The 17,525-nt window shown below is 62.6% G+C and overlaps 1 protein-coding gene across 1 annotated transcript; it reads right to left on the bottom strand.

Annotated features, from left to right (window-relative positions):
- Nucleotides 1–126: 126 nt before the first annotated feature.
- On the bottom strand, nt 127–17,525 carry ATP6V1B1 (ATPase H+ transporting V1 subunit B1; the record flags this gene model as incomplete). Its single annotated transcript, XM_084263280.1, has 14 exons — nt 127–293; nt 399–528; nt 757–861; nt 1,081–1,163; nt 1,544–1,694; nt 1,827–1,950; nt 2,163–2,260; nt 2,453–2,554; nt 3,296–3,435; nt 3,755–3,832; nt 5,609–5,702; nt 7,095–7,193; nt 8,574–8,629; nt 17,453–17,525. 14 exons carry the CDS (start codon nt 17,523–17,525, stop codon nt 127–129), a joined length of 1,500 nt encoding a protein of 499 aa, XP_084119406.1.

Genomic DNA, 17,525 nt, shown 5'->3' with positions numbered 1-17,525 from the left:
CATCACTTTGGGATGCCTGAGTCCTCTGCTCTGCCCTCCCCCCAGCAGCTGACCCCAACCAGCCCCTTGAGATATATTGGGGGGTTGGTAAGGCTGCTCCCCGAAGCTCCTATCAGCCTGGGGGGGTTAGAGGGCTGTGCTGGTCGTCCCCTGGCCCTGTGCCTTGGCATCCCGTGGGTAGTACTCGGCCAGGATGCTCTCGGGGATGCGCTTCAGCAGCTGCTTGGGGAAGATGCGCAGCAGCTGCCACCCGATGTCCAGGGACTCGAAGATGCTCCGGTTCTCGTAGGGACCTGGAAGAAGATGCAGGTGCAGGAACGGGGAGATGCTGGGGGAATCTGGTGCGGTCCCAAAAACCCCCTCCTGGCTCCAGGGCTGGGGTTGGGGCGCCAGCTCACCCTGGGTGATGAATTGCTTCTCAAACTTCTGCAGGAACTCCAGGTAGAGCAGGTCATCGGCGGAGAGCGCCTCTTCCCCCACCACCGCCTTCATCGCCTGCACGTCCTTCCCGATGGCATAGCAGGCGTACTGCGGGATGAGCAGGCGGCCGTCAGGACAGACGGACACTCTGGACAACCCACCAGGCTGGTGAAGCAGGGGCAGCAGCGCAGGGTCCCCCCCTACCCAGCTTTGGAGTGGCTGTGCTCAGCCGTTCGCTGCCCCGGTTGTGCGCCGTGTGCCCTGGGGACACCCCAAGCGGGGTTTGAGGGATGGGTGACCCCACCTCCACCACCCCCTCCCTCGCCCAGTCCTTACCAGCTGGTTGGAGACATCCCCGTGGTCTTTCCTGGTCATGCCCTCCCCAATGGCCGACTTCATCAGGCGGGAGAGGGAGGGCAGCACGTTGATGGGGGGGTAGATCTGCAGGGCGAGAGGGACCCCCCCCAAACCACATTTGCCTGCTGCCAGCCCTGCCAAGCACCCCCATGAAGGCAAGGGGACCACTGACCTCATTTTGAGCTCTCCCCTGTCCTCAGAACCCCCACCCTGGTGCTCTGGGGGCATTCCCAGCACCAGGCAATGCTGGCGGGCGCAGCGGTGCCAGATCCATCCCCGCTCGGCTGCGGAACGGGAACGAACCTGCCTGTTGTGGAGCTGCCGGTCCACGTAGATCTGTCCCTCGGTGATGAAGCCCGTCAGGTCAGGGATGGGGTGGGTGATGTCTGGGGGAAGGCAGGGAGCTGTGAGCCCCGCAAAGCAGGTCTGCCTGCTCAGTGGGGCTGGCAGGGGGGTCACCGGAGCTGCTGGAGGGGGTGATGGAGCAGCACAGCCCCGGGGAAGCTGCATTGGTCCGTGGTTGGACCCCAAGTCTGAGTTTCCCCAGTCTGAATCCCTTGGCTGAAACCCAGCACTTCACTCCAGCTTGGTGGGGGGAAATAACTCCAAAGCACCCCAGCAAGCTCCAGAACCCCAACTGGACCCAGAACCCCCCCAAAAACTTGTTAAAACAAAACAACTGGGCATTTCCCAGCCCCACAGTTTCCGAGCGGTAGCACCACACCCTCCCTCCTTGGGGACCCCATCATCTCCCAGGGCCACTGACCGTCATTGGGCATGGTGAGGATGGGGATCTGTGTGATGGAGCCGTTCCTGCCCTCCACGCGCCCGGCTCGCTCGTAGATGGTGGCCAGGTCAGTGTACATGTAGCCAGGGAAGCCACGGCGGCCAGGCACCTCCTCCCTGGCTGCTGACACCTGCGAGCCACCAGAACAGCATCAGCACCCCATGGCAACCCAACAGGGCTGTCCTCATCCCCTACCCACCCAGGGAGGACACAGGGGAGCTGGAGAGGGGTTCGGGGGGGGTCCCAGGGGACACACACTGACCTCCCGCAGGGCCTCGGCGTAGGAGCTCATGTCGGTCAGGATCACCAGCACGTGCTTCTCGCACTGGTAAGCGAGGAACTCAGCGGTGGTCAGGGCCAGGCGGGGGGTTATGATCCGCTCGATCCTGCGAGGGGGACAGGGTGGGCACCCCCAGATACCCACCACCCCCCCCCATCCCAGAGAGCATCCCTGGAGACCAGCCCCTGCACATCAATCCACCTGAGATGGATCAGGTGGGGGTAGGAGAGGTAAAAGGAGAAGAAGAAAGAGAGAGGAGGAGGAAGAGGAGGGGGAAGAGGAGGAGGAGGAGAGCCATGAGCCAGGGTGCTGACTCACGTGGGGTCATTGGCCAGGTTGAGGAAGAGGCACACGTTCTCCATGGAGCCGTTCTCCTCAAAGTCCGACTTGAAGAAGCGAGCTGTCTCCATGTTCACCTGCCCGGGTGGGAGAAGAGCGCGCTCAGCAGGAGTGGGATGGCTTCATGCATGGGGAAACTGAGGCAGGAGAGGGACGAGGCGGTGCCAGGAGGTGGCAGCGAGGCTGCTGGCACGACCTGCACACATTGGGCCCCCAGCAGCAGGATCTGCTGAGGTGCTGGGGCTGGTCCTGTCCCGGGGCTGACTCACCCCCATGGCAGCGAAGACGATGGCGAAGTTGTCCTCGTGGTAGTCCACCACGTCCTTGGACTTCTTCACCAGGCCAGCTTGCCGGCAGATCTGGGCAGCAATCTGCAGCAGGACATCAATGGGTGGGTAGCATGGGGCCAGCACCCACAGTCAGGGACCCCCCAGAGCTGCCACAGCCCCCCTGCAACCAGACTACAGCCTCTGTGGCAGCAAGGGGTGGGCGTGCCAGGGATGGAGACGGGATGAATGGGAACCAGCAGAAGAGAGAGCAACCCAGGATGGGCACCAGCACCCCCAGCTGCCCACTCAGCCCCCCGGGTCGGGAGGAGCCCCTGCTCCCCCCTGCTCTAACCAGCCGTGTCTCCTTGCCGTGGCACGGTGCCTGATGTGACCATGGTCACCCTCCTCTCTTGCTCCTGATCTGTCAGGGACAGTTTTCCATCCCATTGCATCACCATCTGTGCTGGGGTCAGGGGGGCCCGGGGCAGCACTGCCCACCCGCCACACCAGTGCAGCCGTGGATCGGGTTGGTACACCTGGCATGGCTATGCTCACAGTGCCATTGGGTGCACCCCCTCCACCCCCAGGATTGGGGAGTCCATGGTGGACAAGCTCAGGTCACCTCTCCCCCCCCCCCCCAGCTCTTGGCACATCAGGATTTGCTTCCCCCCTCGCTGTGCAGGTGGGGAAACTGAGGCACAACGTAACATTAGCTTCCCTCTTTGCACGCACCAGACTGTCAACCTGCATGGCTGGGGGTGGGTCTGGTCTCAGCAGACCCCAGGCCCCTCAACTCCCCTGTGCTCCATCCTCCTCCAGCTGCCCCAGGCTGTGGAGACCCACCTCGTTGTGGGGCAGACCGGCAGCGGAGAAGATGGGGATCTTCTGGCCCCGCGCGATGCTGTTCATCACGTCGATGGGCGAGATCCCGGTCTGGATCATCTCCTCAGGGTAGATGCGGCCGTGGGGGTTGATGGGCTGGCCTGGAGCGTGAAGAGAATGAGGCACCCCCCCTCCCCAAAATGAGGCACCAGTGGGACACCCCACAAGGGAGGAATCGCCCCATTGGTGCCAAGAATGAGACAAGAGCTGCTGGTGATAAGGAAGAACTGGAGGTTTTGACCTGTGTGACCACCCCACACCAGCCCTGGGGAGGGAGGGGCTCACCAAGCACCCCCTCAACCTGCACCTCCACCCAGGGGTGCCCTGATGGGGCTGGATGGGCTCCCCCAGGAGCTGGTCCCCGAGACCCTCCCATATCACCCATGGCCAGGAAAGCCAGGCCATGCCCAGAGCTGTCACCGTTAATGTCCAGGAAATCCTCGGCCATCACGGGGGGGCCGCTGTCGATGGGCTTGGCAGAGCCATTGAAGACCCGACCTGTGAGGAGAGAACCAGAGGGCACCTCAGCTGCCTGAGCTGTCCCACGGGCATGTGGGTACCCACACTGGGTGTCTGTGGGTTGTAGGCACCCCCAGACTCGGTGTGTGGGGGGGTGCATCTCACAGCCCCTCCCTGGGATGGGGAACAAGGTGTTCCCATGTCACCGCACAGGCAGGGCAAGGAGCACCCAAGGCTGATGCAGTGAAATGTAACAATGCTGAATAGATTGATGTAGATGCAGCTTGAGACAATTAATATAACTTTAATTTGTGTATTTTAAGAATATATTTGTTTTGATTCCAGCTTTCCAAGGCATTAAGCTGATGCCATCAGTGCGCGGGGCCAGGTTCCACCCCCTCATCCAAGGCACCTGCCATCACCTCCCCCTTGGGCTCCCCAGCCCCCTTTTAGGTGGGGTGACAGCAACAACCCCCCCCCATCCCCAAGGTGGGGGGGTACTGTGCTCCCAGCGAGCCGCTGCATCACCACCGGCGCTCAGCCCCATCGACCGGCTCTGAGATGCGGGATCAATAGTGGTGAAGCCGGCCATGCCAGCCCCCAGCCCCCACCCCCTGGCACCCCCACATGCTGCTGCTGCCCCGGTGAGACTTTCTGCGGGTCCCCACGGGGCCGGGGAAGCATCGCCCTTGTCAGAGCAGATCAAGCTGATGGCGGGGCCGGGGCGCGGGAGCACGGAGCATGAAAGGTCAGTAACCTTGGTGCTCGCTGGGCACCCGCGTCTCGCCGGCACGCAGCGGCTCCCTTCAGCGTCACGGCACTGAAGGGAGGGAAGGGGCGATGCGGCTGAGCACCCAGGAGACCCCAGCCCCGTTTCAGGGGGGGAAGGAAGGGGAAAATCCTCCCCATATCCACCTGTCGGAGATGGGGCAGGGAGGCTTGGAGGGGAAGCACCCCGGATTGGACTCCACACCCTTGTGGATGGACTGTGGCCAGTCCTGGGTGGGAAGGGGGGATCCCATCTGGACCCTGCCTGGGGAAGGAGTGGGGAGCTCCCTCCCTGCTGCTGGGGAGCTGGGACCTGTCTGTCCGTCACCGCACGCTGCCGTATGGCGCTCGACGCCTGCCCGCTGCCAGCCCCGCTGCCCTTTACCGCTGCCCTTTGCAGGCAGGGCTCTGCCCGTGTCCCACGCTCCTGGCACGGATGGGAAGGAGATCACAGGAGACACTCAGCCCCTGACTGGGGACAATGCCCTGTGTCAGCTCCACTGGGACCCCAAGTGACACTGTCACTGGCTGTAGGACCCCCTGAGAGCCTCTAACATGGCTTGGGGCAGGGAGCGTGGGGTGCAAGGGGCTGGGGCTGAGCTGGAATTGCCCTGGGGGAGGCTGTGGGGGGCTGCTGGCACCCAGTCCCCGGTGGGTTGGTGTCCCCGTGGGGGTCTGGTCACCCCATGCCTGACTCACTGCAGACAGGGAAGATGTGGGCCAGCCCCCAGCTCGCCTCTGGCCAAGGTAATGGGAACACCAGCGGCACAGCCATGGGCTGGAGTTCTCCCCAGAAGCCTCCTCCCAGTCCAGCCCGAGGGTTTTCTCCTGGGATAACTGGGCAGGGTGGGCCCAGGGGTGGGGGGTGCTTCATCCCTGCACGAAGGTGACCGTTACCATGCTGGATGTGACTCTCCTGGAAACAGAGAGTGTGCAGAGACACCGCCTGAATTAAACCCCGAAGCCTCAACACCCCCCAAACTGCCTTGTGTCCCCCTCCACCCATGCACCGAGGTGCGTCAGGGCTCAGCAGTGGGCTGGGCTTACCCAGCATGTCCTCAGAAACGGGTGTCCGGAGGATGTCCCCAGTAAACTCGCAGGAGGTCTTCTTGGCGTCGATCCCAGATGTTCCTTCAAACACCTGCGGAGACCCCGGGGGCAAGAGGCGGGTGGGTGGCAATTAGTGGGGATTAAGGGGCGGGGAGGGGGGAGGCTGGGGGTGGGGGGGGGCGGCCGGGCTCTCTGCGGGGAGGTGACGTGATCCGCGTTCACCCGAAAAAAATCGTCAGGGAGAGGTGATAAAAGAGGGGGAGAGACCCCCGAGGTTAAGAAAACTCCCTTCTGAGGGGCTTCAGCTCGGGGATGGGGGGGGGGGCGGGGAGAGGGGGGGGGGGCACCACGATGAGAGCAGCAGAAGGGCCTCGGGCAGGGCAGCGGAACCAAAAGGCATTTTGATCCGTATAATATTTGACACCATTTGTATTAATTAACCTCCAGACCACGGCTTTAATTAGAGCCGTGCAGCCCCCGGGGGGAAGGGCCAGCTTGGGAAATCCAGGGGCTCCCGGCCGGCGGGGATGCCGCAGGCACCAGGGCAGGTGACGGCCGCAGCACCCGGCTGCGTGCAGGTGTGTGGGGGTCAGCCCCAGGCAGAGCTGCTTCTACAGAGGGCTCCTTTCTTCTTCATTTAGGGTCACTTTTTTACCCTTTTTTCCCCCCTTTTTCCCCCTTATTTCCTTTTTTTCCCCCCTTGTTCCCCCTCCCCAGCCCCGATGCTGACTCCCTAATAGGATTAAAAGGGCGCTGCAGAGGTCCTGCAGGCATTAGAGGAGCCAAGTTGGGCAGCTCGCCAGCCAGGACCCAGCCAGATCGCTGGTGCAGCCCCCCCCAAACCCTGGGCTGGCTGATTAGAGGAGGACCCAGAGTGGGGACCCAGCTTAATTGGGCAGGACAACCCCAAACAGCCCCGATGAAACCCCACTGTTTGGCTGGGCTGGTTTGGGGGTGCAGGAACCCCTTTGGTCATGGCCCCACACAGAAGCAGCCCAGGGAGAGGATGCAGGGGTGGTGGTCTGAGGGGGTTGTGGCATCACCCAGATAGGGACACATTGTGGGGGGCAGCTCAGGGGGAGGCCGGGCACAGCAGGATGGAGACCCAGGATGGGGCCATGCCAAGTCTGCTGAAGCTGTGCAGGGGTCATCACCTTGAACTTGGCACCCAGACACTCCTGCCCAGCGCTGCTGGCCCTACTACCCACTCTATCACCCCCAATGCAGCACCATCACCTGCTCCATCACCCCCCCCAGTGCAGAACCACCCCCCCACGCTCTGGCCACACACTCTATGTGTGGGCCAGCACAGAGTCACACTGTGGGACACTGCCTGGCCCTGCAGCCTGCAGGACAAGAGTCAATGCTGCTGGAGCAGGACAGAGCCCCGTGCCATACAGCACCCATACAGCCCCCACACAGCCCCCATCCCATCGCCTGTGTCCCCATCCCACCGTGTGTGTCCCCACCACACCAGGCTCACCTGGACGATGGCCTTGGAGCCCATCACCTCCAGGACCTGCCCGCTGCGGCTGGTGCCGTTGGGCAGCATGAAGTTCACGATCTCAGCATACTGGGCAAACTGCAGGGACAAGGTCAGGGTGAGATGGTTTGGGGGGGGGGCTTCTCTCCCCTGCCCCACACTACCCCTTGCCCCTGCCCGCCAGCCCTGCCTGCACGCACCTGTCCACCAGCACTGCCTCAGTTTCCCCTCCTGTGGTGGTGGTTTGTGCTCCCCAAAGCCACCAAATACGGGAGGGGGCACCCAGCAGCTTGATGCCAGCACCACACCAGGCAGGCGCAGGCAGAGCTGCCAGCCCACACAGGAGAAGTTTGGGTGGAGAGGGGGGAAAGGCACTGAATGCCCCCAGCCCTGCCCCATCCTGGAGCATACCCCAGGCTGTGGCACTGCTCCATGCCTCAGTTTCCCCAACAATGCAGGGTGCCCCCTTCCCCAAAGGGCTGCCTGTGCTTCTCAAGACCCCACAACCCCCTCCGAGCTGTGAGAGGTAAAGTCGGGCATCCTGCTGCCACCACCTCGCATCGGGCAGAGGAGTGAGTGGGACCCCACACCCACGGGGGGCCAAGAGCCACAGCCCCCCCTGGGACTCAGCCAGCCCTCCCCACCCAGCCAGGACCCTCGAGGTGGATGGAGGGGACTTGTCAGCTGAGAGACAGTGTCCACAAGGATGTGTGCCCAGCCCTGCCTGCTCTGGCCTCTCTTCCTCCTCCTCCTCCTCCTCCTCCTCCTCCTCCTCCTCCTCCTCCTCCTCCTCCTCCTCCTCCTCCTCCTCCTCGCTCTCAGCCACCGGGCTGGCTCTGGCACCGTGAACTTTGGACTTTCAATCCTGGGTAAAGACCTTTGCATAAAGGACAACAAAGCAGAGGAAACACCCGCCAGGGGCTGGCTCTTTAATTGAGCTTATTAATTTCCATCCCGCCGGGCTCGGCGTGACAGGGGCCATGGTAACGAGCCAGCGGGCAACAAAGCCCCTCGGAGGGTCCCGGGCCACGTGGGGCTGCGAGACACCCGGCGCCCACCCAAGTGAACCCAGCTCCAGGGATGGGTGGGATGCCACTGAGGTGCCACCCAGGTGCTGGATGGGGAGGGAATGACAATGGCAGGGGCTGAGCTGGGGGTTGTGGCACGGCGTGGCTCAGAGCTGGATGGAGCCCAGCTTGGGTGGGGGGCACAGGGGGTAGAAGGGGGTAGAAGGGATGGTGGGTGCCCACATATGTGTGCAGGATGGCACGTGGGGTCTGCTGCTGGATGTGTGTGGAGGGAGGGGGGAGCTCGGAGCTGACTGATGGACCCTGGACAAGCAACAACCCAGGGCAGGCAATGCTCCCCCACTGCACCCTCCCTGCCCAGGGACGAGGGTTGGCAGCTGGGTCCCCACACTGCCCAGAGTGGCACCATCACGGGGTCCTCTCATCACCCCCCCTGCAGACAGGCTCCTACCTTCACATTGTCCAGCACCACCAAGGGCCCGTTGACACCACACACCGTCTTGTAGGCTGTGGATAGAGGGAGAGAGGGCACGCTGTCAGCCCTCAGAGCCAGGGATGCTCCCACCCAGCTCCCAGCATCACCACCCCAAACACCACCAGGGGACTATGGCCTCGGCAGGGCAGGATGTGTCCCACCCGGGAGCATCGGGTCCCACAACCCCCTTCCTTATCCCAACCATGGAGCAAACAAGCAGCAGCTGCTGAGCTGGAGAGCCAGCACCTCCATCCTGCCAGAGACAACGTCACCTTTACCAAACTGGGGGAGTTTCTACCCAAACTGCCCAGCTCTGGACCCAGGATGAGCAATGCCCCCCATCCCTAAACCCCCCATCCCTGCTCAGCCTCAGGTACCCCACTACAACCAAGGCAGCACCATGGCATCCCCCCATCTCGCCAGGCTTTTCCCTGTCCACCCTCATCTGGCAGTGTGTGGGCAGACCTGCCCCCACAGCACAGCAGCCTGGGATGGGAAGTCACCCCTTGTCCCCTGGGATGGACAACTCTCCCCTCCCCAGTCCAATGCAGTGGAACAAGGGGGCAAGCTTTTGGGACCATGGTTGCCAAGGGTGATGTCCAAGCAGCCTGCTTGGTCCTGTCTCCAGTGTGATGCCATGGGATGCTGGCCTGGGACACCAAGAGTCAGGATGGGACCTCAGGGCACCCAGGACTTGCCCAGCACAGCATTTGGGCAAGGAAAGGAGGGTGCCAGGGATGTGATGTCTCCAAAGTGACCACAAAGCCCCCTCAGGACAACCACAGGGTGCAGAGACACCCGAGATGTCAAACACGGGGATGACAAAGTGGGCTGAGGCAGGGTACAAGCCCAGGCAGGGTGAGGATCCGGGGCAGGTGCAGGTGCTGGGGAACTGATCCAGCTCTAAGTTGTTCCTTGATCATTTTACCCATGTGTCAATGGCTGTAACACCTGCCAGGGCAGGGCCTGGCTTCCCTGACCCCGCCGGGCCCTTTCATCCCCTGCCCTCTCCTCTCGCACTGGGCTCTCCGATTTACTCATGATCCTAATAGGATTGGAGAGGCCAGACCAGCTCGCCAGCATCCCCCCCGCCGGCTACAGGGATGGGTGGTCCACGTCACGGCAGCGGGATGCAGGTCCCCACGCCGTGGCATCCCGGGGGCCCCTTTTGGTGACAGCGGCACCGGTGCAGCTTCCTTGGTATGGGAGCTGGTGCCACACAGGTGCTCAGGAATTTTGCTCCTGGGAGACAGGTGCCCTTCACCCCCTTGCCAGCCACACCCCATGTGAGGGAGCATCCATCCCTGGCCACCCTGCAGCCCAGCACGGGGTCACACACACACACCCCCCACCCCAGCACCACCGGGTCCCTGGCATCCCCCTTCCCTCGCCCAGGCTGTTCCGACGCCGGCGGTGCCGGTAATCCCCATGGTCTCTGCAATTAGCCTTCTCCCCGTTACCCAATTATGCCCAGTTCCTGCTGGTCCCCCATTCAGCAGCCTGGGGGGCTGGCACGCCGGGAGCCAGCTCTCCACCACCGACCTCCCTGCCTTTTGTCTCCTTTATTCCCCAAGTGACCATTCTGCCTTTTATTTCCCCTTCCAATTCCCTCACAAATATCTGCCGCCGCCTCGCCTGCTTCCCTTCCCTTCCCTTTCCTTTGTTGGGCTCTGCTCTCCCCACGTCTCCTCCGCAGCCCCAGCTGCTGGGCAGCCACCCACGTAGGACAGGGCCATGGGGATCGTCCCTCTTCCCCAGCATGGTGGTCTCCAGCCCAATCCTGATGGCTGCCAGACCCTCGGGACCCTCCTGGCTGCCTTCCCAATGCACCAGGACATCTCTTCCCACCGTGGGCATTGGATCCTCTGGCAGCTCTGCTCAGTAGTCTGTGGCTGGGACACCGGATCACCGGCCAAGCTCTCTGCCTGCCCATCATCCACCCAACTGTCCGTCCATCCATCCATCCATCCATCCATCCATCCATCCATCCATCCATCCATCCATCCATCCATCCATCTTTGTGTCTGTCCCTCCCTTCCTTCCTTCCTTCCTTCCTTCCTTCCTTCCTTCCTTCCTTCCTTCCTTCCTTCCTTCCTTCCTTCCTTCCTTCCTTCCTTCCTTCCTTCCTTCCTTCCTTCCTTCCTTCCTTCCTTCCTTCCTTCCTTCCTTCCTTCCTTCCTTCCTTCCTTCCTTCCTTCCTTCCTTCCTTCCTTCCTTCCTTCCTTCCTTCCTTCCTTCCTTCCTCCCTCCCTCCCTCCCTCCCTCCCTCCCTCCCTCCCTCCCTCCCTTCCTTCCTTCCTTCCTTCCTTCCTTCCTTCCTTCCTTCCTTCCTTCCTTCCTTCCTTCCTTCCTTCCCTCCTTCCCTGCATCAATCCATCTCTGCATCACTCTATCCATCTGTCCACCTGTCTATCCCCCCACCATCACCTATCTTCAGGCTGTCCTTTGCTGAAGGGGGTCACCAGACGCCCTTTTTCCCCCACCGTGACATTGGTTTGGGGATGGGCTGTGCGCTGGTGGTATTACCAGCACAGAGGGTGACACACAACCCAGAGGTCTGGGCTGACTCATGGAGTCACCACACGGTGGAGGTGGATAGGGACCTCTGGAGAACTTCTGCTGAAGTAGGGTCACCTGGAGCTGCCCCCAAAGTCCTGGACAGGTGGGTTTGAAGACCTCTGGAGACAGAGGGTTGGGTGCTTGGCCACCTTCCCAGCAAGAAGAGGCTTTTTTGGAGATGTGGCCTCCCACGGATGGACAGATGGACAGACTTGCTGGTGGAGAAATGAGCAGGGATGCGATGAAAAGTGTTGCTCCAAAGCCCTCCATTCTTCCACCAAAAAGCCCAGAGGGGCTTCACCTCCCCAGCCACCCTGGGGGTGGGGGACTTCCCACTGGGCTTGGCTTGCCCCCTCCCCTCCAAAGCAGAGCACGGCCCCCATCCACACGGGAAAAGCAGCGCTTCCCACTGAAGTGTCCACCTTGTGTGGGGGAACGTCCCACAGAAACGTCACCCCCAGGTCCCAGCTTCACAAACAGGGAGGGGGGCCCCAGGGCTGCCCCCCCCCCCCAACCCCCAGACCCCTCCTGCCCCAAATCTGGCTGCTGTGCCCATGTGAGTGCCTGGCTGACCCAATGCTTGTTGCACCTGCTCATCTCTGGGGCGCAAAGGGCTCTGTCGCGATGGAGAGGGACATCCCGACAGTAACGCTGAGTGACAGCCCCCAAAACGGGTGTGAAGCAGGGGGTGGGGGCACCGAGGAGGAGGAGGAGGAGAAGGAGGCGGAGGAGAGGGATGGGGAGGGACCGAGGAGGAGGGGGAGCCCTGCTACCGGAAAGCACTAATTCAGATAATTAAGACGTTGAGCTGTTATGAACAAGCTGGGGCGGGAAGGAGTGGGGGGGGGATGGATGGGGACGGGGTGGGTGGGCTGCAGCGGCCGGCTGGGCTGGGAGGGGGGGTTGGAGGGGGGGGGGGAAGGCGTGAGGCAGGGGGAGAGGGGGCCAAGAGAAAAGAAAAGTCTTTCAACCTGGTCTTTGCACACCCCCAGCCCCAAATTCACAGCTCCTGTCAGATGCAATCTCCGTTAGCCCTGACACTCACGCACTAGTAACCACCGCGGCGGCCGAAGGGGGGGGAAAGGGCCCCCGGTGACAAAGGGGACCCGACCCAGCTACACCCGCCGCTAATTGCTCCCAGTCACCCTCGCTGCCCTCCCCAGCCCCCTGCCCCTGCCCGGGCATCGCCGCCTGCTCCCCCTGCCCGACACCCGCCTTAGGGCTCAGCTCCAAAGTGCGACGGGGGCTTGGCCTGACCTCCCAAGGGTCAGTGGTCCTGGGGCCCTCCGTCTGCTGTGGCCAGGGGACAGATGCAGCCTTGGCCTCATCTTCCTCTTCTGGCTGCAGCGTAGAGGCTGCCAAGGAGGGGGGTTGCTTGATTTTGGGCAAGTGGATCAGTGATGGCCACCTTGGACCCTAGGATGGTGGGGAGATGCTCATCCCCATCACGCCACCTGTCCCCTACCCCCAGATTACCCACCCGGGGTGTGCATGGACCCCTCTTTTTCATCTTGACCCCAGATGCAGGCTGCAGCATGCACAGAGAGGGGCTGATGAACAGCCCCCACCCCCCAAGCATCTCCTTTCCAGCCCGGGCAGCTCAGGAGGTCCAGAGCTGGTCCTGAGCCACCCTACAGCACCAGAATGGGTTTCTGGCATCCCTCAGCTCACAGAGGAACAGAGGTCCCACTGAGCTGCCCCACACTCAGCACACAGAGCAGAAGGGTCCGGGTGGCTGTGGGCAGCTCTGGACCACTCTGAATGCATCCTGAACCACCCAGGGCAGAGGGGTCCGGGTGGCTGTGGGCAGCTCCGGACCACTCTGAATGCATCCTGAACCACCCAGGGCAGAGGGGTCCGGGTGGCTGTGGGCAGCTCCGGACCACTCTGAATGCATCCTGAACCACCCAGGGCAGAGGGGTCCGGGTGGCTGTGGGCAGCTCTGGACCACTCTGAATGCATCCTGAACCACCCAGGGCAGAGGGGTCCGGGTGGCTGTGGGCAGCTCTGGACCACTCTGAATGCATCCTGCACCACCACCCCCAGATGCCATTCACCATGCTGGCACACACAGACCTGGGTTTGAACCGAAATGCTGAGCCACACCGATGCTCACAGTACCACAGCCCAGCTCCCAGGACCGGGTATGGATCTGACCCTGATGGTGGCAACGAGGAGCTCAAAACCCTTCTCAACCCCATCCCCATCCCCACAGCAGTGACCCCATCCTCCAGGCACAGCCAGAGCCACCACCATCACCCCACAAGCCTCATCCTGCCCCACGGTGCCAAACGCGGCGTCCGCCCTGGGACTTTTCTGACAGTCCCTAAGTGACCGCTTTTCACTGCCTTCCCCCCACCCCCCCACAACTCCCCTCCCCACAAAAAAAAACCTGCCCATTGTGCCATGTGTCACTTTGTGCCGCGCTGTCAAACCCACCGGCCTGTCCCAGCCCGTGAAAAGCCCGGCGGGGGGTCACACTCTATGCCACTAATTAGGGCCCCGGCGGCCGAGGGTTCCCATACACACCTGCACGTCATGTGAGGGGAGGCAAAGAATGGCCAGCCCAGCCGAGCGTGAACCCAACAAGCTCAACCCAAGGGAAGAAGGAGGGAAAAAAAAAGAAAAAACATTAAAAAAATATAATTTGCTGGGCTGGAGGTTGTGTTTTCTGCCAGACAAAACAAGGGCAGGGGGGAGTGGGTGGTGAGGAGTGGGGCTGATGGACCCCCCCAGACCCAGGCAGGCCATGCAGGCAATGGCTGGGGGGAGGATTTTTGAGAGGTTGAATGGGAGAAGATGCACCCCCCCTCTCCATCCTCCTTCCAAGGAAAGAAGTGAGGGAGGGATGAAGGGGGGGCTGTGGGACCCCGCCATGGGGTGCTGGGGTTGCTGCTACTAGAATGGGAGGATGGAGGGGTCTTAGAGTGCAGGGAACTTGCCCCCCTCCTTCTCCAGCCTCCAGCCCCACAAATGCACTGTGCCCCCCAGGCATGCTAAGCCCAGCTCTGCTCCCAAGCACAGAGGGATAAGGGCATCCTGGTGTCTTCTCCAACATCATGGTTCCCATCAACAGCACCATGGGTGATGTCCCAGCAGTGCTGGTCAGTGGTGAGATGGGAACAGGAGTGACAGGCACATGCAGGGGAAAATCAGGTCTCTGCTCAGTGCCTCCTTGCCATGGCACCGTCCCCTCCCTGCCCAGGCCCAGCAAACAGCCAAATGTGGCCCTGCTAGGCTTAGCACCCAGCTCCTGCCCTGCAGTGTCCCTCAAGGAGAGACACATTGGGGTACCCAGGACTTGGGCATTTCCCTGACTCCTCTCCTCCTGCGTCCCACATCCCCATGGGGCAATGCCACATCCCAAACAGCACCGGCCATGGCTCCCAAAGGCACCACTGCCTGGCTGGGACCAGCCCAGTGACGGCACTGCACCCGCACAGTACAACCCTTGTGTCACTGGGCTTGCTGACAGTGACATCCTGGTTCTCTGTCATCCACATATCCATGATCCATCCATCCATCTCTGGATCCACCCATCCATCCATCCATCCATCCATCCATCCATCCATCCATCCATCTATCCTGGATCCACCCATCCATCTCTGGACCCATCCATCCATCCACCCATCTATCCATCCATCTATCCTGGATCCATCCATCCATCCATCCATCTATCCTGGATCCACCCATCCATCTCTGGATCCATCCATCCATCCATCCTGGATCCACCCATCCATCTCTGGACCCATCTATCCATCCATCCATCCTGGATCCACCCATCCATCTCTGGACCCATCCATCCATCCATCCACCCATCCACCCATCCATCCATCCATCCATCCATCCATCCATCCATCCATCCTGGATCCACCCATCCATCTCTGGACCCATCCATCCATCCATCCACCCATCCACCCATCCATCCATCCATCCATCCATCCATCCATCCTGGATCCACCCATCCATCTCTGGACCCATCCATCCATCCACCCATCCATCCATCCATCCCTCAAGTCCATCCCAGGCTGTGCTTGCTGAGCTCTATGCATGCCGTGGGGCCATGCCAGGCTGCGGGGCAGGGCGTGGGGTGCCCCACTCAGTGCAAGCAGGCGTGGGGCCCACGTGCAGGCAGCACCCCCGAGCCCACGTGTGGGCAGCGGCATCGTTCGCTGGGTTGTTTTTCGTGCGGCTGGGTCGAGCCAAAGGCCGGGAGGTGATAAGAGCTTCTTCTGCTCACTCGTGCTAATGGATTCGCAGCGCCAGGAAGCAGCTGCTAATACCTCTCTCCCGCCTCTCAGGAGAGCCAGCCCCAGCAGAGCAGTGCTGGCTGTGCTCTCCCTGCCAGCCAGCCCTGCTCGCCCACTGCCCTGCTCAGCACACCCCTCCCCACAGCTTCCCCCAGCTCTGGGTGCTGGGGTGGAATTGGGGCTCCTGCTCCACGCAGGGACCCCCATGCAGCAGCACCCAGCTGTGGGGCTGGGGAGCAGCAGGGACATCACCTCCCTGGCACAGGCTCAGCCTGGCTCCTGTATGGGCAGCCTACGACCCTCATCCCACCCAGACCTGGCACGCTGTGCCCACATGGCATAGCACTGTCTGGCAGCTCAGCTCCCCTTGGGTACTTAGGGCCCTGTGCTCCTCTCCCACCTCTCACCATCGTACAACGGTGATGGGACACCCAGGGGAGGACCCAGCCCCAGCCTGGATGTGGCTCCTGAGGGGTAAGGGGTGGGTCTGGCTTTGCAGAGCCAGCCTGGCAAAGCTGGCACTACCCATCCAGCAGCACAGGGGTGAAACGTGGCTCCCTCCAAAATGAAAGCAGCTGCAGCAGGCAGAAGAAACTTGGAAAGGAGTGAGAGAGAACACGGAAGCCTCGTGCCAGGGCACTGGGTCAGGATGGGTCCAGCTGAGAGCTCCAGTGACAGGGAAGACCACCGAGACCCCAGAGCTTGGCCACACGCTGTGCTTGGGAAGGACGACCCAGCACCCCAGGGGTGCCAGCCCTGGGTCCCTGCCCCATCCCCTCCCAGGTGCACAGACACTCATGGGGGCTGCGCTGGGGTGGTGGGGGGGAACACACTGGTCCAGGCCAGGACCCTCTGGACCAGTAATGGGGGCAGCCACTCTCCCAGCCCACTAAACTGTCTGGCACGGGTGCCCCTTGTCCCTCACCCAGAGCGAGCCAGGGCCACCCACGGGTGGCTGCTCCCTGCTCTGTGTTGACAGCAAACACCGTGAGGGGGTGGCTGGGCAGAGCCGGCTGCGCTCAGCCGTGCCGGATGGGTGCAGTCGGGGCCATGCCAGCCCGGTGCCACCTGGCTCGGGGCGAGGGAGGTGACATCAAAGCTACGTCCGGCTGTCCTGACCCAGCGCGGCTGCTCGAAGGTCACACGAATGTCCTTGACGGCTCAGAGCCTTGGGGTGCTGAGGGACGGGGTGGGGTGGTCACAGCCCCAGCCCTTGGTGTGGCTCCCTGAGCTTGGGGTGGGATGGGGCCCGGGGGGTGGTCAGAGCTGCCAGCACCCACGGGTGCAGCACAGAGGAGACCTGCAGGACAGCGCACAGCCCTGGGGGTCCGGACACATGGACACCCCCCCGACAGACACAGCCGTCTGCGTGGGCTGCAGCAAACACGCATGTGGGGTGAGGCCATGGGAAATGCCACCCCTCGGCCCCGTTGCCCTGCCCGGGGATGCAGCACATGGTGCCCCCTGCACGGCAGCACCCACGGTGCCCACATGCATGGGTGCCCCCAGGGACACCCCATCAGGGCCCAGCATGGCATCACTGTGGGGCTGGGAGGGGGGTCATCCTGCAGAGGTGCAGACCCAAAGGGGGTAATGGGGCTGGGGGACAGCAACAGGGTGCAGGGGTGCCCTTCACGCCACATCTTGAGGCTGCCAACCCCATTTGCCCCACCCCACAGCGCCCTCCATGGGTCAGCACAGGCTCTATTGCCTGGGGGGGATCCAGTGCAGGGTCAGCCACACACCCCACAGCCCCGGGGGGCCATGACACCTCCACCAGCCCCCCCCCCACACACAGGGAAGGGTCACAGCCGCCCACCAGTGGTCATGTCCTCCTGAAAGGGGTCACAGCCCCGCAGCCCCCCACCAACCCGTGTCCCCCGGGAGCCCCACGCAGCTCCCACGCTCCCCCCGAGGCTCCCGGACAGGGATGGGAAGGTCCCTGCCCGTCCTGGTGCCGCCCCCCGCCCCTGCCCAGCGTGACCACCACCCCCCCCCACCCCTTATCTCGGAGGATACCCCGTGCCGTGCCCCCTCCCCACTCACTCAGCCTGGGGGTGCTGCTGTAGTCGCGGGTGACGGCCAGGGCGGCCGCTGCCTGCACCTCCGTGGCGGCCAT

This window comes from Gallinula chloropus, assembly GCF_964237585.1.
Source record: "Gallinula chloropus genome assembly, chromosome: 4".
Classification (NCBI taxonomy): Eukaryota; Metazoa; Chordata; class Aves; order Gruiformes; family Rallidae; genus Gallinula; species Gallinula chloropus.
Note: the sequence above shows the minus strand (reverse complement) of the source record. Positions and strands in the feature narration are given on the sequence as shown.